The sequence below is a fragment of the Octodon degus genome, unplaced genomic scaffold, assembly GCF_000260255.1.
Source record: "Octodon degus isolate 3935 unplaced genomic scaffold, OctDeg1.0 scaffold00005, whole genome shotgun sequence".
NCBI lineage: Eukaryota > Metazoa > Chordata > Mammalia > Rodentia > Octodontidae > Octodon > Octodon degus.
In genome coordinates, this window is record NW_004524581.1 from 22,970,602 (window position 1) to 22,997,304 (window position 26,703).

The 26,703-nt window shown below is 46.8% G+C and overlaps 1 protein-coding gene across 5 annotated transcripts in view; it reads right to left on the bottom strand.

Annotated features, from left to right (window-relative positions):
* Cul9 (cullin 9) overlaps positions 1-26,703 on the bottom strand; it is a 37,626-nt gene extending 10,923 nt beyond the window's left edge. For 3 of the 5 annotated variants that reach the window (XM_023719746.1, XM_023719736.1, XM_023719729.1), the window contains exons 1-26: positions 26,636-26,703; positions 23,841-24,444; positions 22,405-22,559; positions 21,527-22,027; positions 20,979-21,114; positions 20,639-20,832; positions 19,959-20,364; positions 19,332-19,524; positions 15,534-15,741; positions 13,549-13,745; positions 13,033-13,250; positions 11,845-12,097; positions 11,660-11,765; positions 10,532-10,759; positions 10,237-10,327; positions 9,929-10,100; positions 9,237-9,342; positions 8,705-8,800; positions 8,295-8,470; positions 7,900-8,033; positions 7,372-7,551; positions 7,102-7,211; positions 6,849-7,031; positions 6,582-6,742; positions 6,121-6,349; positions 5,858-6,065 (exon numbers count right to left, since the gene is read on the bottom strand). In XM_023719746.1, the coding sequence (XP_023575514.1) occupies positions 5,858-6,065; positions 6,121-6,349; positions 6,582-6,742; positions 6,849-7,031; positions 7,102-7,211; positions 7,372-7,551; positions 7,900-8,033; positions 8,295-8,470; positions 8,705-8,800; positions 9,237-9,342; positions 9,929-10,100; positions 10,237-10,327; positions 10,532-10,759; positions 11,660-11,765; positions 11,845-12,097; positions 13,033-13,250; positions 13,549-13,745; positions 15,534-15,741; positions 19,332-19,524; positions 19,959-20,364; positions 20,639-20,832; positions 20,979-21,114; positions 21,527-22,027; positions 22,405-22,559; positions 23,841-24,435 (5,236 nt within the window). In that variant the 5' untranslated portion in view covers positions 24,436-24,444; positions 26,636-26,703. The remainder of the gene's footprint in view (positions 1-5,857; positions 6,066-6,120; positions 6,350-6,581; positions 6,743-6,848; positions 7,032-7,101; positions 7,212-7,371; positions 7,552-7,899; positions 8,034-8,294; positions 8,471-8,704; positions 8,801-9,236; positions 9,343-9,928; positions 10,101-10,236; positions 10,328-10,531; positions 10,760-11,659; positions 11,766-11,844; positions 12,098-13,032; positions 13,251-13,548; positions 13,746-15,533; positions 15,742-19,331; positions 19,525-19,958; positions 20,365-20,638; positions 20,833-20,978; positions 21,115-21,526; positions 22,028-22,404; positions 22,560-23,840; positions 24,445-26,635) is intronic. The other 2 variants (XM_023719751.1, XM_023719742.1) reach the window with 1 other exon arrangement.

A 26,703-nucleotide genomic window follows, 5' to 3' on the forward strand; every position in this document is an offset into this window, starting at 1 on the left:
AAAGAAAGAAAGAAGGAAGGAAGGAAGGAAGGAAGGAAGGAAGGAAGGAAGGAAGGAAGGAAAAGCCAAGCCAAGTAACAGGCTAGAATTAACTCAAAAACAGATTGTCAACTTTTAAACAAAAAATAAATTCAAGACAATAATAAGCAATGTATTAATTATCCTAACTGTCCTACTAACCTGTTTTGAAACTGTCTCATTGCTATTTCTCAATAAAATTAATAAAAATATATATATATAAATTCAAAGCCAAGCCTAGGGGTACAGGCCTGTAATTCCAGCACTCTGAAAGATGGAGGCAGGAGCATCACAGTTTATCTTTTTTTTTTGGCAGAACCGGGGATTGAACTCAGGCCCTTGTGCTTGCCAGGCAAGCGCTTATTCTATTGAGCTATCTTCCCAGCCCCAGCATCACAGTTTAATTGACCACCATGGTCAATTTAGTGACTTATCGAGACTTTATCTCATAAAATGGGATGGGGATATAGCTCAGTATGAAGTCTCTTGAGTTCAATCCACAGTAACACAGACAGATTTTAGGGATGGGACTGCAGTTCAGTGGTAAAGCACTTATCTAGAATGTGTGAACTTGGGTTCAATCCTTAGTGCTGTAATAAATAAACAAATTCTAGTATTTATAAGGCACATGCCTAAAATGTAAATGATACACCAAGGTCCAAAATAAAATGATGCCAAGGATAAACTGTGACAATAGAATACTAGCACGGTTTTAAAGCAGTCCCTACCACGCATTGCTTGTTAGTAGTAACAAAGGAAAAAACACTAACTTTACATAGAAAAATCAAGCAGTCTCTTGACCAGGTATCACTATCACCACTACAAGGGTTGGGAGTGGAGCGCAGAGGCAGAGCAGACGTCTGGAGAGTGCAAGGCCTCCCTCCCTCCCACCATGAATCAGAAATGGAGGGACAGATGGAATCTGTGCCTGGGATAAAAGACCTTGAGATGAACATAACATCACACAATTAGTTTTTCACTTGGCACTACTAACCTGAGTCTAATGATGAGAAAATACCATACCCTTAAAAGGGACCTACTTTATATATGGTTACTTAAAATTAACCATATTCTCCAAAATGTCTATGTCTTAATCTATAAGGAGAAACTATTTCAGATTAAAGAAACTAAAGAGGCACAAGGATAAAACATAACAGGGCATTCCAGACTAGACAGACGCTCCCCTGGATGAGAAAACAAAGTCAAAGAAGGCTTCATGGGTTGGCTGACAAAACCATGATATATAACCAAGATATATCAAGAACAGGTACAGATTCCCATGATGAATGTGATCATTAAGTATAGCTAAATGGTACCAGTTAATTTAATTTTAAAAAATTCTTGGCATAGTGGTGCACATCTGTAATCCCAGCACTTGGGAGGCTGAGGCAGGAGAACTGCTGTGAGTTTGAGGCCAGCCTGGGCTACAAAGTGAGTTCAAGGTCAGCCTGGTTTACATAGTTTGTCTCAAAAAAAAAGCCACAATAATAAAGAACTGTGCCAAAGTTAAATTTAGTGATAAGTGAATAGCTGTTATGTAAGAGAAACCTTTATTCTTAGGAAACTGTGCTAAGGTACTTAGGCCAAAGGACCAGAAATTTACTCTCAATGGTTCTTTAAAAAGTACAGATGATATATACTTTATATATTTATATGTTTATTTTATTTATACCTACACATATATGTGTACATACACTGAGAGCAAATAAATAAGGTTAAGAAGTGAACCTGGATAAGGCTTATGTGGTTCTTTTGTATTATTGTTGTAATTTTTCTTTAAATTAATTTTCTGTAATAATTTGAACTAGCTCTAAATTTTCAAAACAATTTAAGAAAAAGAAAAATACATACTTCAAGCAATTAAAATGTCAGATGTGGGCTGGTGAGATGGCTCAGTGGTCTAAAGCACCTACTTAGAACAAGCTTAGCAAAGCACAGGGACCGCGGTTCAATCCCCAGCACCACATGCCAGCCAGCCCCGCCCCCTGGTGGGCTGAGCTGGCCACACACACACACACACACACACACACATAAATTAATTAATTAAAATAAATTTTTTTTAAAATGTCAAATGTTATGTTAGACATAACATTTTTTTTTTCCCCCCTTAGGTACCAGGAATCAAACCCAGGATGTTACACTTGCCAGGAAGGTGCTGTGCCCCTGAGCTAAATTCCCAGCCTCAGCAGTTTTTCTGCAAAAAGAAATCTAAAAGATTAAGAACTGTGGTCTGGGGAGATAGCTCAGGAGCATAAGTGCCTAGCAAGCACAAGGTCCTGATTTTGATGCCCCCAAAACAAACTATCAGTACAAAAATAGAAAAAGTATACCAGGAAAATACTAACCAAAAAAAACTGACATATTATTACCAGAAAAATTGTATTTTAAAAGGCCTTATTAGGAATAAGAAAGATACCTTCTAATAATAAAAAAAATTCAATTTACAGTGAAGACTCTAACCCTACAAAGTACATTATAACAGTCGTTAGCCACATGATGTTTACACTTAAGCTAGCTAAAATTAAATAGAATTAAGACTGTGGTCAGCCAATACTATTATGCACTACTGAACTCTTTTAGAATATTTTGCTGAGTTTACACACCTTTAATATTTAAATGATGGAACTTAACCAAAAAAAGAGGATACAGATGAATGTCCATTTTGTATCTGTGTATTCAAAGTGGTTAGGATAAATATATAGTTACATTCTCTTAATGAATAGAGGGATTTGTTCTAATGGTGTTTGTAAATAGGATATCAAGTCCACATCTTGTACAGCAATTAACCACTAGGAAGAATGTATGCAATGTGTTAATTACTGAAACTGTCCTACCAATTTGGTTTGAAACTGTCTCATTGCTATTTCTCAATAAAATTATGAAAAAAAAATTTTAAAAAGACTGTAGTCAGGTCCTCAGGTGCGTTAGCCACCCTTCATGGTGGGACAGCCATACCACACTAAGGAGGATGGAATGTAACTTCTCCACCATTATAGAAAGTTCTAGCACAAGACACTGTTATATGATTTCAAACTTGTATCTGATAACTCAGTCCAAAATAAATATAAGCAAAACTGGAGGGCTGGGGAGATTGCTCAGCAGGCAAAGCACCTGCCTGGTGAGCCCAACAACCCAAGTTTCATTCCCAGTACTATATGCCATGCTGGCCCCAAAACTGGGCATGGTGGTGCACTCCTGTCATCCCAGTGCTGGAGAAGCTAAGACCAAAGGATCACTACATGTCTGAACTACACAGTTTATCCAATGAGTTAATTAATTAGTAATTTTTTTTAAAAAAGAAGCAAAACTGATGTTGTAAGCTTTTTTTTTTTCTTTCTTGTAAATCACTATCATACAGATTTAAGTATGCTGGCACACACCTAGAATCCTGAAGCTGAGACAGGCGGCTCAGTTTGAGCCCAGCCTGAGCAACTTAGCAAGACCTTTCCTCAAAAGAAAAAAGAAAAAAGGGGCTGGGGATGTAGTTTAGTGCAAAGGTCCTTGGTTCAATCCCCAATAATGAAAATAAATCACTATCATAAAGATAGATTCTAGCACATCTTTTTCAATAGATGAAGCAGGGCTGGGGAGATGGCTCAGTAGAATAAGTGCTTGCCTGGCAAGCACAAGGACCTGAGTTCAATCCCCAGTTCCACCAAAAAAAAAAAGCAGCAGCAGACAAAAATTAGTAAGATTACAGCTAGGTGTGATGGTGCACACCTATAATCCCAGAACTTGGGAAGCTGAGACAGGAGGATCACTGCAAGCTTCAGGGCAGTCTTGGCTACCTAGCGAATTTGAGGCTTGAGGCCAACATGAACTACAAAGCAAGATTGTCTCAAAAAACAAAACCCAACCAGAACAAAACTAAAAATATTCATACAATGGAAAGTAATGTTGGGAGCCTCAGAAGCTAGGAAACTGATCAAATGAATGTAGGCCTCAGCGCCTAAAGCACACAAGCTACCTCAGTCCTGAGACAAACATCTTGTCTTGTTAAGGTCAGCTATTAGTCCCTAGGTAACCTTGTGTCACATGTTATCCCAGCTTTTGTCTTCTTGTGTATCTTTCTCATTCCTGCTGCCATTTCTTCCCAGGTAGAAAGGATCGCAGTGAGACCAATGGATCCCTACAAAGTAACTCAGCACAAAAAGAACATGAGCTGCCCACCTGATAATTCTCCGACTATATGTTATGCAATAAATCAGAGGCAGCAGAGTATACTCTGAGATTCCATTTATATGGTGTACAAACACAGGCAATAAAGGGAAGAATAACAGTGTCTGTGGGGAAAGAGAGACTGGAAAAGGTATAAAAGGAGGAAGAAAAAAGGAGGAAGGCTTTAGGATGACGGAAATGTAGCATGTCTTGATCTGGGGGATGGGCTGTGTTATGGGTATAGTCACCCACTAAGCCTTACAAATGAGAGTGCATTTTAACTGAATACTAGTTAGATCCCAGTACATTGTTTTTGTATGTGTGGTACTAGGTCAACCCAGGGCCTCTACACTGAGCTACATCTGGAGCCCATTTTTAATTGTTTTAAATTTTGAGACATGGTCTTACTAAGTAATTAAATTGTTTTTTGTTTTTTGTTTTTGGCAGAACTGGGGATTGAACTCAGACCCTAGAGCTTGCCAGGGAAGCACTTATTCTACTGAGCCATCTCCTCAGCCCCTATTAAATTGTCTTGGCTGTGCCCCTCTTTTCCTTTGCTATACTGATAAAAAACATTTTTTAAAAATTATAGGATAGGGGGCTGGAGAGATGGCTCAGTGGAATAAACGCTTCCCTGGCAAGCACAAGGGCCTGAGTTCAATCCCCGGTTCCGCAAAAAAAAAAAAAAAAAAAAAAAATTATAGGATAAATTTTTGTTGAACATTATTTTAGGGCTACCCATTAGATGTCTGTCTGGTGTTAAAATACCACTAGGGAGAAGGTAATCTCATCTTTACCTTTAAAATATGCAAAAATTAGTATTTACCACCTGACATCTTCCTGTCACCTTCAGAATTCATTTTTAAGCCTAGCTGTTTAAAGCCTTAACCTTGTGGGGGAGTGAGATTTTCTGAGGTAGGAGGAACACACAAATTTAAACCCAGTTTAGCGTCTTAGCAGACTGTCTCAAAAAATAAAAGACTAGGTAGTTAGCTCAGTTCAAAGGCCATGGGCTCAATCCCCAGTACCACAAAGAAAAAAATATTCCCTCAAGCCAGGTCTTTGCAATTCTTTGGAGTAAATTACAGCAAAGACAGAAGAGGAGGGGACAGGTAGTACATGATGCTCGGCATCATATAAACGCCTGGCAGAACTCTGAATGCACACAGACCTAACTATTGATACACACAGGCATTTTTTTTTTTTTTTTGGTATCAGGGATTGAACCTTGTGCTTGCCAGGCAGGCACTTATGCCACTAAGCTATCTCCCAACACGCCAGTCTTTTTAAATTTTGAGACATGGTCTTGCTAAATTACTAACTAGCCCAGGCTGGACTTGAACTTGTGATCTGCCTGCCCCAGCCACCCAGAGTGCTGGGCTTATAGGCATGTGCCTAGCTGCCTTAAATAATTTGAACTGGGCAGGCATTCCAAGAGACTAAAAATTAAGCATACAATTTAAAGTTAGAAAAAAAAAAAAAAAAACTAGAGCAAACTCATGGAGGTTGTAGGAACTAATGAGAGCAGAAATGAATGAAGCCAAGACCTACAATCCGCACGCTTCCCTAGGAGATTGTTGAATTATTTCTTCCCATCCACACATTCCTGTCCAGTGGTCTACTCTTCCTCTCTTACCACCCCAAGTCACTCAGCCTCTAGTTCCCTCTCCTAGCGCCTTACTCTGGCTGTAGAACCCGGAGAAGTGGTCCAGGGCATCACAGAGTTCTGAGGGAAGGCACTTTCTGGGCTGGCGCAGGTAGCAGAGTGAGGAGACTGGCCAGCAGCGTGGGGACAGGACCAGGATGGAAACTGCTGGGCTTGGATCTTCCATAAACAGTGCTTTCTTGCCCTCTTCTTTTTGTTCTTCCTCCTGGGGAGCAGAAGGATTCTGAGGGGCCAGGGCCTCCCCTCTACAGTCCAGACTTCTCTCCCCTTGCTTTTACCTCCTCTTCTTCCATGCCCTGTTCCTCCTCTTCCCCTTGCTCCAAAAGCAACCAGTCAAGCTGCTGGAGCTGAGACAGGTGGAACTGGCGCTGTAGCTCCTCTGAGGTTCGCAGGCTCCTCAACATCAGCTGCGGGAGGCGGTTGGGGAAGCAGAGGCCGATCTGCTCCAGCACCGCCCCCTCCAGCCAGCTGGAGCCTAAGTTCAGGAGACGGTCAGCCATGTAGTGCCTATAACACAGGCCCACCTCAGTCTGGGTGCCAGGCTGGCCCAGTCCAACTGTCCTGCCAGAGTTTGCCAGGAGTTTGTCACAGGCCCACTTCACCCTTTCATTCTAATTTTTCCAACAGTGCATGGCCCTCTCTGAATCTGCCTCTCCTCCCCACCACATTCTCCTGAATGTCCCTTCTTACATTCAAATCTCAGTCTCCTATGCTCCAGACTCCCAAAGCCTGCACTCACTGATAGAAGTGCTCAAAAGTTGTAGCCAGCTCCAGGCCTGAAAGGACCATGATGGGCTCTAGGTGCTGCTGAAGCCGCCGAAGCAGCTCCATACCCGGGGCTCCTCCCAGCAGGCCGCCCTGGATCTGCTGGTCAATGTGCCTGGCAAACTGCTCGCTCACCTGGGGACAATAGGCAGAGTGCTGGCAAGCTGTGAATGAGGGAGGAAGTGGGGAGGTGAGAGTGAGAAGAGGTGAAGGTGGAAGGGATGCCTGGGTTCTGACTCACATGGGCAGCAGTGAGGAAGGACTGCTGCAGCAGAGCGCCAGAGAAGCCGCTGCGCAGAGCCAGCGTGAAGGCTACCCGAGGCCCAAATAGCTCTGTGCCTGCTCTCTGCAAGTGTGCGTAGAGTTTGCAGTACCGAGACACAAAGTCAGGGGCCTTCCAGGCTGCTGCCAGGAACCTACTGACCTGGAGAGGAAGAGTAAGGTGACACAAAAGGCAAAAGGCCTACCCTCCCCCCCAGCCTGCTGCTGCCCACCTGTGCCTGCACCACGCTTAGCCAGCACTGGGTGATGTTCCTCAGGCTGCTGCTTGCAGGGACTGGCACAGGCACAGGGCTCAGGTCGCGCCCCTTATTGTTCTTGCTCACTGTGGAGATAGAGCACAGAGCAAGGAGTTACACCACAGGCTTGGGTGCATCCAGGAGTCTTTGGTGCTCACCCCTGGAAAAGCCAACACTCCCAGAGGCCTAGAAAGGCAGCAGAAAGTGCCCAGATCCTCAGCTCTATGGGCCATGGCTGGGACTCACAGGGCCGAGCTGGTGGCTCAGGAGAAGGTCCTGGAGGGGGCTCCACATGCACCAGCAAATGGCAAAGGCGCCGTACTCGAGAGGTGAAGGATGTTGCTCGACTTAGGGGGGCCCGAGGGCACTCTCTGCGCTCTAGGTACTGATCAAGCAGCCATCCCAAGGAGCTCACACCTTCAGCATCTGCGAGACAACCAAGAACAGATGACTATAGGCCATGAGGGAAGAAACAGCCAGGGAGAAGGGAGGAATAATTGTGCAAAAGGTTTTAGGGGTGGCAGAGCCCTAGCTGTCCCCTCACCCAAGTCTGCTTCAGCTGGAGTCTGGGGACATGGTAATGGGGGGGGGTGGAGAGGAAGATTTAAATACCAGAGTTTCAGGGAGCAGTCCCTGGGGTGGTAAGCAGAGAGGAACACTGAGGTGACAGCCTTCGGGACAGACACAGGAACCAAGAGAATCAAAAATGTTAACTCAGGGGACCCAAGTAATAATCCCAAGAAGCAGTCAACAGAGCCCAGGCTGGGATGTTACCAGGTGAGGTGATGTTCTGCACCAGGGGGCTGACTAAGGCCTCCCAGCAGGTCCTGCCCAGGGCCTGGGCAGCCTCCTCATCAGGGAGGAAGCGATTGGCAAAAGTCTGCTCGTGGCGCAAAACCTTGTTCAGTCTGGGAACAAAGAATAGATGGTAAAGGATTTAAGCCACAGATTCCCCTGGTACCTCTGCATAGGTGCCAGTCATCTCCCACTTGTCTGGGACCTGGTCCTCCCAGCTCTCCCTCATCAGTGCCCATGCCTACCTAGGTTCACTGCCCCTCGTAACCCAGAAGAAAGCTGTGCCTGCCAGGTGCCTTGGAAGCAAATCTCCTGCCATCTGCATCTTACTATCCTATTGCCCTAAGCATCTTCTTCCCCAGCACCCCACCTACCTGGGACAGAGCTGGAGGAGGCGCCTGTGGTCTTCTGCTATATCCCGGCTCCAGGCTTGAGCCTGAATTGTGTAGAAGAGATGGGTACGTCGACACAGCTGCTCTCGGAACAGAGGCCAGAAAGTGGGTTTGGGGCCCAGGACCTCCACACCCCGAACCCGGGTGTCGATGCCACCCTGCAATACACAGATTCGTCTGTCATCTAGGCTGCTGGAGTCACTGTGTACTACCAAGATCAGGCCTCATGGCTTGACACCTCCACCTATCTGGTCTCAGCAGGTTCCCGGGGCACCTCCCAAGAAGACTAAGAAGGGGAGGAGGACACTTCACGCCAAAGAAGCCAGCCTAGCCACACAGAGCCACAGTGCCACCATGTCCTGACCCTCAGCCCCATCTCTCCCCAGCTCCACCTGCTGGCAGCGCCGTATACGGATCTGGATGATAGGCCAGAAGCGAGTCAGGTTCTCCAGGAGAGTCACTCGGCTGGCAGAGGGCATCACATTCACCTGGCAGGGCCGGAGAAAAGAGGCAGAACTGTCATCTAGGGCTGGTGAGATGGCTCAGTGGTCTAAAGCACCTACTTAGAACAAGCTAAGCAAAGCACAGGGACTGCGGTTCAATCCCCCAGCACCACATGCCAGCCAGCCCCTCCCCCTGGTGGGCTGAGCAGGCCACACACACACACACACACACACACACACACACACATTAAAAAAAAAAGAACTGTCATCTATAGCATTGGGGTGGAAAGCCAGCTGACAGCAGATGCGATGGTTATGACACATGCCCTTTACCTCTGCCCAGGGATCCACTCTGTACCTGAGCCCTAGTCCCACCCTCAAACTGTGTAAGGCCAACCCCTTGGAAGGAAGGGAGGGAGGGAAGGAAGGAGGGAGGGAAGAAGGGAGGGAGAAAAGAAAGGATGGATGGAAGGCTCCCCACCGTGTTGAGCTCAGTACTGATGCTGCTGGGGCTGTCACCCCCAAACACCACCACCCTGGCTGGCATGTAACTTGAGTCCTCACTGGCCACCAGCAGAGTCAGCTGCCTGACAAAGAAGAAAGCAATCAGCCAAAGCCAGGGTCTGGTATGAGTTCAACCTGAAACCTCAGCTTAGTCAACTGAGCTCAGTTTAGCTTAGTCTGGCCTCGAACTCACAGCAATTGTACTGCCTCAGCCCCAAGTGATGGGATTACAGGCATGTGTCACCATGCCAGGCTTTCAAATTGATTTTCTGGCTTGGCTCACTGGCTTGGCTCACTAACTAGACTGTAAGTACACTGAACTCAGGAAACATAATGTCCTTGTATCTCCAACCCTTGTACAGTGCCAGGCATTAAACAAATGCCCACAGGAAGAATGGGTGAGTTACTGATCTATCTCAACACTAAGCACAGGGCAGAGACATTTGTACGTGCTGGGGAATAGCTCACTAGGCTCAGAGAGGGAGGGGTATCTCCAGACCACACAGCACACGGGACAGTGTGTCTAGCCATCCATGGCCCAAACGGATTTGAGCACAACCCTCAGAGGGAGGTTACAGATAGCTGTGTCCATCTGGGTGCCTGGGGATGTGATGAGTACATCACATTATTCCTGTGTATGTGTGTGTGCGTACATGGGTGTATCCACACCTAACAAGAACACCCCGGTGCATATGCAAGGTGATGTGGTGGGAGCCGGTGCTGCCATTTGACTCCCAGTAGGTCTTGGGGTTGCAGTCCGTCAGCTTGCTGGCCCGGTGCGGGTTGGAGGATACCTCTACCTTCTCCCAGCACTTGTCCTCCTTCACATCCACACTGGAGCCTGGGGCAGGCAGGAAGAGGTGCAGGCCACAGGCTGGTCAGTTGAAACAGAAATAAGGAAAAGGCCTAGGGGGCAGGAAGGGAAAGGAGGAACAGATGCCAGTGGGAGCCAGAAGGCAGCAGAGCAGGACACTAACCCTGGCAGAGATGCCTGAGGAACACATCAAAGAAAGGGATGTTGATGGGTTGGTGGGTTCGCCTGTGGTCTTCGATCTGGCCCAGCACCATCTGCAGTCCAAATATCAGGGAAAAGTGCAGAGAGAACACAGAGAAACACACAGCACACACACAGAGACGAGGTCAAGCAGCAAGGGAACACTCAACCCAACTGCCATTTCTGTCAAACAGGGATCCCAAAGGGGACACATGGCACACCCTTCTCTTGCTCCTGGCCCACATCCTCTCAGCTTTGTACCAAGATGCCCTCCTCACCTGGATGCAGCCAGCCAGGATGCTGGAGGTGAGGCTGCTATAGAGCTGGGCATACTTCTCACAGTCTGTCACCAGGTCACGAAGCTCAGAGGCCAGCAACAGCTGAGCTGAGTGTTTGTCCAGGACTTTGGAGAGGGCCTCCTTGGCACCCAGGCAGCAGAGCAGCACCGCGTAGTCCTTATGCATCAAAGCCAATCGATGCAGGAAGCCAGTCAGCTCCTGAACAATCTGGACCAGAGATACATGGATTATTTCATGGGAAAAAAGGCAGGCAGGTGAGGGTGGAGGGCTGTCTGGTGGCTCAGATTTGAAGAAATGTAAAAGCCCAAGGAAAGGACAGCACCAAGTCAGAGTGCAGAAGAACATAGGCTACTGAGACTCCAGAGTGAGCTGGCAGCAGCAGAGCTTGGACAGTTTCCTAACCTCTTCCTGCCAGGGCCATGCCACACCAAGAGCCAGCCTTGGTGACCAAGCTTCACACCACAATGCTCAAATTACTGGTAGAAAGCAAAGGCTGTTTGGACTGGGGAGAGTGGGCTTGCTTAGGAGAAGCCCAGAGTCTAAAGTTCAGGTGCAGACACTAGGTTAATGCTTCTAAGACTCTAGGTTCAGAGGCTTTTCTGTATTTTAGGGAAGGGTCTATAGGGTATTCAGGGTCTCACTACTAGATCGGACTCGTAGTGATCCACCTGTTTACAGCCTCCCAAGTACTGGGATTACAGGCGCGCACCATGCCCAGTCTCAACTGCTGTCTCAGTGTGCCCCGGGGGCAGGGCCAGCACAGCAGGCTTTGGGATTGAACCCCCGGCCCCTGCTTGCAGGTGCTTTAATCCACTGAGCTATTTGCCTGGCCTGAGACTTTTTTTTGAGGCAGGGTCTCACTATGTCGTTCAGGCTGGGCTTTAATTTGCGATGATCCTCCTGCCTCAGCCTATCCAGGGCAGGGATTACAAGCATGTGTCATCATAACTGAATTCAGATACTCTTAGATGACATCAGCCTTCCTCTCCCTGTTGCCCCAATCCAAAGCCCTCATCCAGAAAGGGTCTGCTGTGCCCAAGCCTCAAGAAGCAGGCAGGACCCCAGCTGCTGCTTCTCCCTCTTCCCAACCTGCCAGGACTATGATACCTCTAAGTCGCTGCCAGGGCCACTCAGACAGTTCAGACAGGGCTCCAAGACCTCATGCCAGGGGAGGATCATGGCCTCGGAGTAATCCAGCAGTCGGGTCAGGACCCTGGTGAAGGGATACAAACAAGTGAAGTCCCCATGGTCCCCTCACCCTAAGTGCCCAGGTGCCTGGGCAGGCCCCTCACCTCAGCACAGTCAGCAGCACAGTTCTATTGGGCCCAGGGGCATCCAGAGTCCGCAGCAAAAGCAGGAAGGGCTGGGTCTCCTGTTGGAGGCACTTGAGGAGGGGCCTCACGGCACCCCTAGGGCCACCCTCACGGCACAGCACCCGCTCCAGGTCCAGGAGCAGCTCTGTAGATGGACCCCCAACCAGGGATCGAATTGCCAGCTCAAGGGACCCATCCTTGCCCTGGCCACAAGGGATCTCCAGTGCTAAAGCTAGACGGGTCAAAGAGGATGTGCACACAAAATGAGGTCTTACAAGGTACTCAAACTGAGAAACTGAAGTCCAGAAAGTCAGCCCCAAATTTTCTTCTCATATTAATGCTATCTATGGTTTTCACCAAACTAAGAGATTTATTTTTTGATGCCCAAAACAGACCTAACTGCATTTGAAAACAAATCTTGTAAACACTGTCAAGTTAAATATAACATGTATGAAAGACAATTACCTTTTATTATTAAATGTTAGCTATAATAACTATTTGCTGTTACATTTTATATAGCTTAGTATATATATAGCAGACATGCATGCTAAAAGATGTATACCTGTGTTGTGTCTGTTCATTTTTTTGTTTTTGAGACAGGGCCTTATGCGTACTTCAGGTTGGCCTTGAATTCGCAGGGCTCCTCCTGCCTCAGCCTCCCAAGTGCTGGGATTACAAGTATGTGCTACCATACCTGGCTGCATTGCTTATTTTGATACCCACCCATACTTAAGGTTTTTTTTTTTTAATACAAAAAATTTCTTCTCTTTGACAACATCATGTTTCTAATCACAAACTTTCCCTACCATAAACTAAGTTTCTTGACAGAAAGCCTCCATACGTGTCAATTTAATCAATTTTCTACTTTCCACTTAGATTGGACCAACCTGACCAGCACTAATGGGTGTCTGACTGTGTAAGGCCATTCCGAGAAGACAAGTTCCTAGCACCCATCTCGAGTCTCCTCCTTCTCTGGATCAGGAAGTCCTACAGAAGGCCAAACCTGGAACACTGCAAGCCTCACTCATCTGAAGGATCATGTCTTTTCGTAAGGGACTAGCACATAAACTCTGCTCTCCTGGCCAGCGGCTGGCTCTGCAGGACTTCTCAAAGAACTCCTCACACACACATGCACACACCCATAAGGCCATGCCCACACAGTGGTACCTGCGTGCTCAGGACTGCCTGGTGGCTCAGAGTAGCGGTTGAGAAGCATCATGAGAACTGTGCTTATTGTGGGCATAGGTTCTGTCCCCGGTGCTATCCCTGCGTGTCTGAACAAAGTCTCTCTCAGCTCTTGGGTTATAATCTGGTCTCCCAGAGTGTGATGGTTGCCCAAAAGCAAGTTGAGCAGGAGAAGGCCATTTCTCACTGCAGAGGAGCACCTGGGAGGGGAGGGGACCCAGGAGAAATGATATTAAGGATGCACGGCAGCAGGTATAGAGTATGGATGAGGGGAGAGGGTGCTGGTGGTCCCGGGGGCAGAAGCCCTGACCCCTGATACTCAGATAGGAAGGACGGAACTCTCCCTGGCCCCAACCACTTGGCCTTACTTCTATTCAGAGAGGGCCACCCATGTTTAATTCAGACATGACAATGTAAGGAATTTCTGGGTGCACAGGAGCTTAGGGCAAAGAAGTGGGGCTTAGCAGGAGCCTGGAGTTTGAAGGGCAATGTTCTGACCCTTCAGTGTTCAGCATTAGGACCACTGCTGCAGGGACAGTAAGCAGCAGGCTCTCCGAGCCCGGGCGCATGGCTGAGTCAATGCTCGCAAAGATCTCTCTGGTCATCTGTGCATCAAACAAAGGCTGGATGGAATCTCGGCCAGAAACCAAAGTGGGACTCTCCGAGGAGCTCGCAATGGCCAGCATCTTCAGTGCCTGCAGGGGTACATGGAAAGGCAGTCAGGAGGAGACAGAGCCACCATGAGGTAAGGGAGGTCCAGGGCCACTGCTCCAGAAACACAAGCTTTGGGGCAGCTCAACTATCTGTAACAGGTAGCCTAGGAGATGGAGATGGAACAGGCAGTGATAGACAACAAATGCTAAAGAGGAAAGGGGGACGGGTGGAAAGAGGGAAGGAGCAGGAGCAAATAAAACATATTAAGACTAGATGGCAAAGTCAGTGGCCAACTGTCTCTGTCTTAGATTCCCAGCAGTAAGGCTACTGAGCTGGGCTGGTCACCCCTTCCCAAATCTTCCCCTATCTCTCACTTGCTGTCTTTCCTTGAAGCCATTTCCCATCTTAGCTGACCACAGCCTTCCCATACAAAACTTCTCCCTGGGGCCAGGAAGATAGCTCAGTAGAATAAGTGCTTGCCTGGCATGGGCCTGAGTTCAATCCCTGGTTCCACAAAAAAAAAAAAACAAAAAAAAAAACAAAAAAAACAACCCTCTTCCTTAAGTTCCATAGCTCATAGGCTCCAGGTTTTCTTTCTACTTCTGTTGCTCTGTTGCTCTTCTGTTCTACTTCTGTTACCTGGTTCTGAAACACTGCAATTCCTCTTTCCCTTTCTCTTCTCACTCTGTGCTCCAGCCCACCTACATGCCAATACTCACAAGCTCCACTCCCTGGCCTTAGCTCTTGACAAGGCCACTCTCAGGCGGAGTGGCTGGAATTATAAAAAAAGTATTTGTAATGTGAAAAGCCACTGATACTACAGAGAAAAGTTAAATTAAAATGAACTCTGTACCACAGAGTTGCTATTGCTGGTGAAAGCCTTGCTTTTTGGGAGAAACCCACTAGAAAGAGACTGGGCCAGACCTACTTCTCAGTACAGTGCCCCTTGTGAGGCCTCTGTCCTCCCAGAGAATACCACTAGATAGTGAAGCCTTTTCCCTTTCTCCCACTCTGTCCTAATTAGCTGAAATTTGTAGACCTCAAATTACTAACAAGATGATGTAACTTTATTATGGACAAAAGTCTGAATTTAGGGGTATTATGCAACTTGATAGAAGCAAGGAATTCTTGGAGCACATGTGGCCTACCCATAAATGCCTTGCTGCTCTTATGACCACCATATTGTCTGAATCCAGTCTCAGAAGTGCTTTGGTTAAGACTCACCTCAACCCCCTCAGGGACCATCAGGCTAGAGAGCCACACCGTCCTCACCACCTTTCAGTGCTTCTATCCCTCGTAGCCAGGACACCAACTCTATAAGCTCCTCTGGACAACTGCTTCCCTTCCCTATGTTCTGAGCCTGGGCTGGCAGGGAATGACAATGCTGCCATTGATTTACCCAAATCATTCACCCAAATTATTTGTCTAGAATACTAGTCTTTTTTTTAATATTTATTTGCATATTTGGTCCAGGTAGAATACTAGTCTTTAACTAGACACCCAATTGTAACTAAAAAATGCATGAATTTTAGATATATTTCACATACCTAAAAACTCAGTTCCTGTCCTTCCCTCCATACCACTGCTTCTTGCATTTCTCTCACTTAGCTGCAGCCACATGATACACCTTGCTGCTCCATTTTAAACTTGAGCACTGTCCTCAAAAATTCTGTTTTCCTTTCTCCCATTATGTATTGAATCCCTAAGACTGTGCAGACTTCTGCACCTTTCCAGTCCCATGTTCACATGCTAGTCTAAATCACAACTTTTCCTGATAACGAGCAGTCTCCCAAGCTGACTGCCTTTCCCATTGTACCCAGCGCACTCACCGCCAGTCCCGCCTGCTGCACCAAGACGGAAGTCTTATATTCTTGCATGCAAACCAGCACAGCGTAAATGCCACCTTCCCTAGCAAAGAGTGGGCGCCACTCATGCTTATTCGTGAGCAGGTAAAGGAGGCGCAAGGCCAGTGCCACCACCATCTTCTTCCCCAACTGGTTGGTCAGCAACTCCACCAATGTCTTCACTAGCTTCTCCCTGAGAAGAGACAGACCCTAAGGAATCTTGCCCAATTTCCAGGCTATGACACCAGCTGTCTCCTGCCTGGTCCCACCCATAGAGATGCCTCGAGCCTGTTCTCCTTGCCTTACTCTTGCATGGGATCCCCTCCCCTCTGCAGTCTAACTGGTCCTGAAGGAGGCAGTGGGGAAAAGTGGTTACAAACTCTGGCTTATCATTTCAAATAAATTCAGTGTAATTTTATTCAAAATACCTTAAACTTTTCAAAAATTACTGGAAGATTAAGTGAAAGAAAATATAAAAGAAGAGTCAAGAAGGGGCCAGGGAGATGGCTCAGTGGAATAAGCGCTGCCTTGGCAAGCGCAAAGGCCTGAGTTCAATTCCCGGATCTGCCAAGAAAAAAAAAAGGTCAAGGAATATTTGAGGAAAAGTGATAATTTTGCCTATCCAAGTATAATTATAAACATAACAATTAAAACTCTAGCCAGATGGAGTGGCACATACCTGTAATCCCAGCACTTGAAAGGCAGAGGAAAGAAGATTGCTGTAAATAATGGAACTTAGAAAAAATGGGGTATGCCTATGAATGTTCATTTTGTATCTGTGTATTCAAAGTGGTTGGGATAGATATATAGTTGCATTCTCTTAATGAATAGAATGATTTGTTCTAATGGTGTTTGTAAATAGGATCACAAGTCCGCATCTTGTACAGCAATTAACCACTAAGAAGAATATATGCAGTGTAATATTCGTTGAAACTGTACTTCCAATTTGATTTGAAACTGTCTCATTGCTATCTGTTTATCAATAAAACTTTGAAGAAAAAAAAAGAAGAAGATTGCTGTAAGTTCCAGGACAGCCTGGGTTCCATAGTGAGTTCAAGGCCAGCCTGAACTACATAATGAGACCCTCCTCTCAATAAATAAGGAGGTAGGGCTGGTGAGATGGCTCAGTGGTCTAAAGCACCTACTTAGAACAAGCTAAGCTAAGCAAAGCACAGGGACCGCGGTTCAATCCCCCAGCACCACATGCCAGCCAGCCCCGCCCCCTGGTGGGCTGAGCTAGCCACACACACACTAAATAAATAAATATTAAAAAAAAAAAAAACAAAACTTTAAATAAATAAGGAAGTAAATTAAAACAAAACAAAACTCTGGAACTGACACAGAATAAGCAAACAGATCAATAGACCAGAGAGATAGGGGTGGCATTTCACCCAGTGAGAAAAGGATGGACCATTTCAAAACTGATGTCGGGCCAGGAAATGTAGCTCAGTGAGAGTGTTTTGGCCTCTGGCTTCAATTTCCAGCAACAATAACCCATTAAGCCCCCAAAATGTGAAGTTGAGACATCTGGCTACCCACTTGAATAAACTGGGGTTGAAGCTCCACTTCACACCACTGCAAATAGAGTTTTAAATGAATTTAAAAAAAAAAAATCATACAAGGGCCAGCCAAATAGCTCAGCGGATTAAAGTACCTGCAAACAGGTGTAAGGGCTGGGGATTCAATCCTGGGGCCTGCTGTGTTGGCCCCGCCCCTGGGGCTCATTGAGATGGCAACTGAGACTAGGCCTGGTGGTGCACACCTGTGATCCCAGCTCTTGGGAGGCTGTAAACAGGCAGATCACTATGGAGTCAGATCTAATAGCAAGACCCTTGGGGTTGGGGAGATGGCTCAGTAGAATAAGTGCTTCCCTGGCAAGCACAAGGGCCTGAGTTCAATTCCCAGTTCTCAAAAAAAAAAAAATAAAAAAAAATAAAATAATAAAATAAAATAGTGAGACCCCGAACCCCCTGTAAACCCTTACGTAAAAAAAAAAAAAAAAAAAAAAACATACATAGTTTTAGAAAAATTTAAGAAAATATTTTTCTAATCGAATAAAATAAATAGCCTGCAAAATCTAGAAGCTACAGAAACTGTTCAAAATTATAGTAAACATAAAAACTTTAAACATCGACACAATGAAAGACATTATAAACAAAATCAAGGTACATAACATAAGCTAGAAAAAAAGTTGACTGGAAATGCTGGTAGGAATGAAAAGAAAGGACCTCAGAGTCCTGAGCTCACAGTGAGGACCACAAGACGCAAAGAACCCCAGCGGGTACTGGCATCTTTCTACACAATGACAGATGCAAATAAGAAATGGCCTGGGAACCATAAAAGGAAAGAATACAAACAACTTATGGGACAGAAGATAAACAAAGACATCCCAGTGGAGGTGTTCTGCTTTGATTTGCCTTTCCTCAGAACCCTATGAGGTCTAAAGCATAAACCAAATGTACTTTACACAGCTGCAGCTGAAGCCAGGACTTCTTATGATCTAATACATGCGGATAACCCATAGGACCAGATACAGAAATATAAAGATGTTTACCAAAATGTTACCACTGATTACTTCTGCATAAAGAGCTCTCAGATAATTTTTTTTTTCTTTTGAGATAAAGTCTCACTATATAGTTCAAGAACTTGCAACAATCCTCCTGCATCAGCCTCCTGAGTGCTGGGATTATAACCATGCATCACCATACCTGGCTCAGAAGACTTTTATCTTTCCATTTTTCTAACTTTTTTACAGCAACCATATATTCTTTGAAAGCCACAAAACATGATCTTTTTAAAGGATAAGATATTTGGATATAAATGACAAAAACTTACTATCCAGAAGGACCGTAAGTCCGTTAAGAAGAAAAACAACCTCAAAATATGACTAACTTCATCAGAACTAAGAAAACAGAAAGACACCAATCATAAAATTTTGTCAATCTGACTGATTTAAAACAGGATATGGGGCTTCCGTGTTAGCTCAGTTGTTAAAAGCATCTGCTTAGGCAAACACAGTTAGATGCGGAGGACGGTGATTTGATCCCCAGCTCCACAAGCTGCACAAGGCCTACTCTCAACACAGCCTGAGCTAAAAACAAAACAAAACAAAACAAAAAAAAAAACTTCTCTAATTTTTTGGGCAAGCCAAGTAGTTCAGTGGATTATAGTGCCTGCTTAGGCAGAGGCAGGGGCCAGGAGTTCGATCCCCTGGCCTGACCTGCTGTGTTGGCCCTACCCACAGGATGCACTGAGACAGCGATTGAGACTGGGCATGGTAGTGCACCTGTAATCCCAGCACTTGGGAGGCTGCAAACAGGAGGATCACTACGAGTCTGATCCATGCAATGAGACCCTATAGACCCTGTCTTAAATACAAAATATTTTTTAAAATAATTAAAAAAATAAAACAGGATAATGGGCTAAGGAGATAGCTCGGTGGTCTAAGCACCTGCCTGGCAAGCACAAGGACCCGTGTTCGATCCCCAGTACCACATGCCATGCAAGTGGTTTAAACTCTAAGCCTCAGTGTTTCCACTCAAACAATACTACCAATACTATTAATACTGAACAACCATCCTATCAATGCTTCCTTAGTGTCAGGAAAGCATGTAAAACCGTACCTAGCACAGAAGAGCTTCAGGAATATCTGAACACCCATTGCTTGGCCCCTCCTTCAGCCTCAGCCTTTTTAATGCTGCTCTTACTGCTCCCAGCCACCCACCACTCCCATTTTCATTGCCCAGCGTCAACCTAAACCTCTTCTCCGAGCGCCATGCTAACCTTAGCAATCTGTTGGGATGGACCAGGGGGTGGTTCTGCTCAGTGATCTCCTCCACCGTCTGACAAAGAGCATAGAGCCCTGAAAGCTGCAGGTCTGTATCTGAGCTGGATATCTGCATGGTGGCTGTGACTGCTACCACATGCTGATCCAAGGAGCTGAGTGGACCAGGGACCCGCAAGGTTCTGGCCATTTCTGAAATTAGTGAAGGAAAGGCAGTGGCTAAAGAAGAGGCACCTCCAGGCTAGAAGTCTCTAAAGGATAAGTCCAGTCTTCCCACCAACATTTAAACATATTTGTCATTACTGGGGCTTGTATTTGGAACTTTCCCAGTTACACAGGATCTGATCAAACAAGGAAGATAAAAACTGTGGAAAATGGGGTGGAGGGAGATGGTTCAGTGAAATAAGCACTTCCCTGGCAAGTGCAAGGGCCTGAGTTCGATCCCCAGTTCCGCCAAATAAATAAATAAATAAGAAAGAAACTGGAAAATGGATCCTCTCTCTCCAGAGATACCAAAGACAATGAGAAACTGCTGCAAGACTTTCCTCTGCCCGGAATGTCCACACCTAGGGCCCACCAGGACTTGTGGTGAGGTCTTTGCTCTCTGCTCTCAGAATGTGACTCACCACTGGCTGCCTCCTTCATCTTGGGGGAAAGAGCCATTCCCTCAGCCACCAGGAGCTGATTAAACAGCTCCAAATCACTCTGTGCCATGGGGAGTTCAGTCTTGCCCTTAGCAGGCTCTTCCTCTGCCTTAGGGAGCTTGGCCTTTGCTCCTGGGGGCTCAAGCTCTTCCTCTGAGAAGCTGGCCTCTGACTTGGACTCCTCTTGTGGATCTGGGGTACAGGAGTGACCTCGTGAAGACGATGAGCTGCTGGGTTCACCAGAGAGCAGCCCATATTTGGTGTAGATCTGGGAGTTGAGCAGATCACAGAGGGTGCTGCCCTCCAGTCGACTACGGAGGACCTGCAGCAGGCCCTCAGCCATCTCCACTGGCATGGAGAGTTCCCCTAGGGCCTCTTCACCCAGGGTCTGTCAACAGAGAGCATGCATCTTAGGGACAAGCAGACACCAAGTTCCTGGGGACAGTAACCAGGAAGGTAGCTGCCCCCACCTGCTCTCACGCCTTTACACAGCAGGCCCTCACAGCATGTCTCCTCCACCTCAACAGGACCCAGCCCACCTAACCTCCACTCCAGCATACCTCTAAATGGCACCCCACTGTTAGAACTTTCTCTAGCATTCCCACTTCTAACTTCCCAACTATCACCCTCCACCAATCCCATGGATCTCAAGCCTGTAATACCTCATTTAGTTTCTCCTGAAGATTCTGGAAAATTGACTGCTGCTCACTTATGTCCAACTTCTTGATGAAGAAAAGCAGCTCCCACCACTCAGTCTGGGTCAGGTGACCCACTTTCTCATGCTTCTGTGGCTCAGGCTGGAGGTACGGCAAACAGTAGAGGTTGTCCACAGGTTTCCAGTCCCAGGAGGGAAGTGCTGAAGACACATGCACAGAGGCATTGGCACCCAGCAGGGAAAAGAACCAAGATCTGAACTTCTAGGGCAGCTCCCCGGAAAGGGGCTTCTTGTCAAACTCCACTCCTCCAGTCAGACACGCTAATTATTGTCCTCTTAAGACTCACCTGTGCCCAGGACAGCAGCCCCTTCCCTCTTCTCCATAGCTGCTGAAGCTGCATCCCCGGTAGCTTCCTCAGGACCCAGGATCTCCAACATATGCCAGTACACCCAGTAGGTGCGGCCCGTTGACTGCCAGAAGACCTGGCATAGGGGAAGAAGAGAGGGGCCAACTTTTGGAGCTCTGGGTTGCAAGGTTGCAGAGGACATGCCTAGCCCTAGCTGTAAGACATACCCTCAGGTGCACTCTTTTCTGAGTGTGGGAAACTGTCTGTATAACCAGAGACTCCCATCCGTCTCAGGAGTTGGCCCTGTCTGTCTTCATACCTTGATGACCTTTTTCCCTGGTGTTGGTAGTTGAGTACCTCAATGATCCTTTCTGCTAGGAATCTCTCCATGACCCATGACCTCACAGCCCCTGCCCCCACTTGTTGACTGCCTTTTGCCCCTTCCAGTTTTCTCCCTGGCTGGCATATCAGAGCCTTTTGCATGGAAGCCTCGCTATGCCCCACCCACAACAGATCCCCAGCAGTGTTTGCCAATGTGTGCCCCTTACCTGCACTGGAGGGACACCATTGTTGCTCTGCCGGAACTCCCCCTTGTCCCCAGCGGTGATTTCCTCGTAATCGTCCAGCATTCGAACTTGCATGCCTGGCTGCAGCACTTGCTGCACATACTCACCATAGCCACTGCGGCTAGAGAATTCTGAGCGCTGGCGGAAGCCACGCCCTTGCCTTCTGGGGGTGGTGATGATGGCAGGGAGTAAGGAGGGGGGCCCTGAAATGCAAGGCTGAAAGATGGATCGAGGCGGACGGGGTGGTAATGTGCTCTGTTCACTGAGCTTGTGGGCCCAGCCCATGTTCCGCAACAGCTCTGAGATGAGACTGCCCACAGCCATACTGAACTCCAGCTTCCTCTGTCCCCGGCTTTTTTCGCTCGCGGGGCACCGAGAACTTTGGTCTCCAGTGCCTGCTTCTGCACTATCATTCAGCTGATCCAGGAGGGAAGTGACACACAGGTAGCGCTTCACCAGGGAGAAGAGCAGTTTTCCTGGGATCTATAGGACACAACATTTGATGCAGACTCATCTCCTGGCTCTGCCTTTCCCCTCCCCACTACATCTTCCCTGCAGAAAAATATAAGGCCTCATTCCTAGACATTTTTTTTTTTTAAATTTTTTGAGACAGGGTCTTGCTAACTTGCTAACTGTCCAGACTGGGCTTAACTTGTGATCCTCCTGCCCTAGCTCCCCAGGTAGCTGGGATCACAGGATTACAGGCAAGTACCACCATACCCAGCTTAATCTTAGAAGTTCTGAATGGGAAAGGGGGATGGACCTTCACTCTATCTAGCTCTCCAGGGAGCTCTGGTGCTGACACACAGTCCCACGCTACACTTTGGGAAATACTGCCTTGCACACAGTCAGCAGAGTACCTGAGGCAGATGAATACCCTCAAAGGCCATGCAGTGTTCTTCAGAAGATGTGGTTTCTGCAAACAGCTCCAGCAAAGTATAGCGGCTGTCAAAATCCATGTGCTGCTCAATGTCATCTTGCTGACTCAGTGACAGAAGGACGTGAGCCCGACTCCCTGCAATCCACACCCAATCCATATCTTCTCCTCCATGACCACCACTTTCCCCTGCCTTTTCTAGCTTTCTAGCTCTTTCCCTAGAGACTTTCAAGTTTTTCTCTGACTGAGACTAAGCAAGATACACATTTTACCTGGAAATAGGACACAAACATACACACAAATCACAGGAATCTGTCATGCTACACAACTCACAAATACTAAGTGCTGCATACCAATATTAAATTGGCTGTAGGGGTCCTGGCCCTAGCTCAGTTCTTTAAGTGGCTGCTTCCCCAAAGCTGTCAGGCTCAGGTGGCTGTGGTTCGATCCCCACAACTCAAGCCAGCCAAACCTGTCCTGAAGGCATTTGGAGAAAAAAAAAAAAAAAAGGAGAATAAATTGGCTGTAACACCAACAAACTGACTTCACAATAAATCAGTATATCTCAACACATAGTTTAAAAAAACAACAAAATTCAGCTGGGTGGGGTGGCACACCCCTGTACTCCCAGCACTGAGGCAGGAGGATCACTATGAGTTCAAGGCCAGCCTGGACTACGCTGTAAAACCGCTAGCTCAAAAAGACAAAAACAACATGTGTAAATATTGTATTGTCTCCCTAGTATAAGAACTCAAAAGAAGAAATACAAATAGAACTTGAGGACTGGACAATGAGGAGAGGGCAAGGAGAAAAGCTGGAAAACATGACAGGGGCACAGCCATACATTTATACACACAACATGGGTAAGGCAATGATCCTGAGAAATATCAGCAGGTTTTTGAAACTAGCAGTTAATTGATAGGATTCTCACCCTAATTATATATGCTGATACCTGTGAACCAAGCAACTGCACTGAAGACAGCAATGTGTAATACAAGGGTCACACTTGGAATGCTTGTCATTCTGATCTTCTAAATATGTACTTCTTGTCATGACATACCAATTATTACCATACTGTCTCTCAAGTAAAAGTTTTTTTTTTTTTAAATAAAGGGTAATAAATGAAAGACACAAAAAGAAGAAAAGACAAAAACAAACAAAGAAAACAAATAAATCTTAAATCTACTCCATTCTCATCTCTCTGCCACCACATTGAGAATGGACAAATACATCAGATGCTGCCACTTTATCTCTTTGAATCTATCTATAATAACCTAGCAATCTGTTCCTTTGCACTGAACTGATGATGTTACCAAGTTCTAAATGTTATACAGCGCTGGAAACTCCCTCTTCTTTCTTTCTTACTCCTCTACGCCCCATGCTCTCCAATGCCTTCCTTCTTCCCCAGCTGTCTCTTACCAGCATCATGGGCTGCTAGAGCCTGTAGCATCTTGCCCGCACTCCGCCGGATTTGAGGCTCAGGATTGCACAGCATGTGCATGAGCAGATCCAGGGCTCTTGTCTCCCTGAAGACCCCGGTGAGGGGCCCAATGCTGGCATAGGCGCTGAGCACATGGATGGTGTGGAGGACAGCAGCTGTGAAGCTGGAGGTCCCACTTTCTGCCAGCTGCCTGGCAGCCCTGTGCACCAGTGCCCGCACATCAGCCTCCATCTCTCCCATTGCTACTTCATCCAGGCCTCCTGGGTCACGAAGAAAGCTCCCTGAAGCCCCAGGTGGCTCATGCTGAGGTCGCTTAGATAGTGCCCACTCACCTAACAGCATGGGGCAGTTAGCATAGACCTCTGGGGCTGACAGCCACATCAGGATGTGCTCTGTTTTGCCTTCCTCTACACCCACTTTATCCGCTTCCCCATACTTCAGGATACTCCATCGGATCAGGTATTCAGGACACCCATCATGCCCGGGTCGCTGGCGAATGAGTTCCTTGGGATATGCCTGTAGTTGGGGTCCCAAGGGGACCATGATGTCCCCAACACGTCGCTCCCCTACCATCCTGACCTCCTGGGAATACACAAGGGAAAGATAAGACAGGATAGCAAAGCAAAAATTAAACAAAATAAAACAAGAGGAAGACAATACAGGAAAAGAAAAAGACCACCACCAGCCAGAATCTTGGAATCCAGACAGGATATGTAGTGTTGATAAGTTGTATGATAGAAATCAGAGGCTAAATAAAGAAGACAAAAAATAAGTTGAAGAAGGAGCTGGAGAGATGGCTCAGTAGGATAAGTGCTTGACTGGCAAGCACAAGGATCTGAGTTCAATCCCTGGTTCCACCAAAAAAAAAAAAAGTTGAAGCAATTGCTGAACTTGAGGGTTTTTTAGTTTATTTGTTCTGAGACAAGATCTTATATGTAGTTGAGGTTGGCCTTGAACTACATAGTCCAGGCTGGCTTCAAATTTGTGGTTATCCTCCTGTCTCAGCCTTCTGAATGCTGGGATTACAGGTGTGTATCAACATACCTGGTGACTGAGATTTATAAGGCACGAAATGCAGCAAAAATAAAGGGGTGAAATGAAGAGTTGAAGACATGGAAGAGGTTACAGAGACAATGAGAAGAGTAATAGATAAAATAACAATACTCAAAGTGGCAGTTAAGCAGACCAGTCTGGGCAGAAGAGCAGGGTAAATGAGGTTTCAAATTAGGACTTCAAAAAATGACATGGATGAAAGGCAGCAGCATGTGAGATAGAGGGGCCAGAAGAAAAAGAAAAGAAGGTTTGGAGAGCAGGACAAGGAGTTATCAAAGACAGAGTGAAGCCAGAATGTATATACAAAGAGGTGAGCCACAGCAGCCAGAATAGAGCAGAAAGGAGGTGGGGATACTGGGCAGATGACTGGATGGGAAAAGTACATGAAAGCCTTCTGAAAAGGAGAGCGCCCAGGAATCAGGTGAATTCTGGAAGTAAAGACCAAGTCCCAGCTGGAGAGATAGCTCAGTGATCTAAGCACCTGCCCGGCAAGCACAAGGACCCAGGTTCACTCCTGGGTACCACCTGCCATGCTGGCCTTGGAATCCAGGTGCACCACGCAAGACACCCAAATCAGGCATGGTGGTGTACTCCTGTAATCCCAGTACTGGGGAGGCTGAGACAGGAAGATCACTACGAGTTTGAGCTGAGTAGCGAGACCCTGTACCAAATAAATAAATAAATAAATGATTTTAAAAAGAAGAAGGGGGTCAGGGAGATAGCTCAGTAGAATAAGCGCTTGCCTGGCAAGCGCAAGGGCCTGAGTTCAATCCCCAGTTCTAGAAAAAAAAAGACCAAATCGCACACTGTACTTATCAAGTATATATGGCTAAGGGTCTAGGTCAGGTAGATGCAGATGGAGGCAGTACTCATGGGGCTGAGGACAGGCAATGAGGCTCACACAGAATGCATTAAACATCCCAAGAGGCACATAAACATGGCTCAACTGTGGCTCTCTACTATCTGCATAGCTTTGAACAAGCTGCTTAACATGTGAGCCTATTTTCTCCTCTGCAAAAGGTAAGACAATCTGAACAGCATCTACCACATAAGTGCTTAGTAAATATAATCTAATATTAATCCAATGTTAGTCTTAGATGGTAGCAGTAGCCATCAGATAAATGGAAAGTTATAAACCAGATTATAGACGTGAGTAGGATAATTAGGAAAAGATGTGCAACAGGAAGCAGTGCGGGAGTAATAGGGAACAGTGGGGATGGAAGGTAGACCCAGGTGAAGAAATGGGGATCAGGGTGGGAGTCACGGTGGGGAACAGGGATAGAAGACAAGTAGGAGTTAAGAGGAAAGACGTAGATCTTGATGGGGGACGGGCCGGGAGGTACCTAGTGACAAAGCAATAAGCAATTCATCAGCTTCGAGCAAAACAAAATAACTGGGCAGTGAAGGTAGGGCGTGGAATGTGGGTCTTAACCAGGAGAGCTAGGCTGCGGTGTGCAGGTGAGTCGTGCGAGCTGAGCCCCCCATGCAACAAGACCAGGCCGGGGCTCACAGACCCGGGAGGCCGTGGGGGAGGCCACTCCAGCCGTGGGAATGGGCTTGGGGGGCGGGGTAAGGGTGAGGGGCGGTCCGAGGAGGCTGGCAGGACCAAGAGAATCTCAGCGAGCAAGGCCTGGTTCCCTTCGTCAGCCCACGGAGAAGGGCTACGGGGTCGGACAGAAGTCGGGGAGGGGAGTGGGTTAGCGCAGAACTCTACTCTCACCTCCCACTGCCCGGCTAGGCCCTCGCTAGCACCGCTGTCCCAGTCCCGCCTCCTCAGCAGCTCTCTTC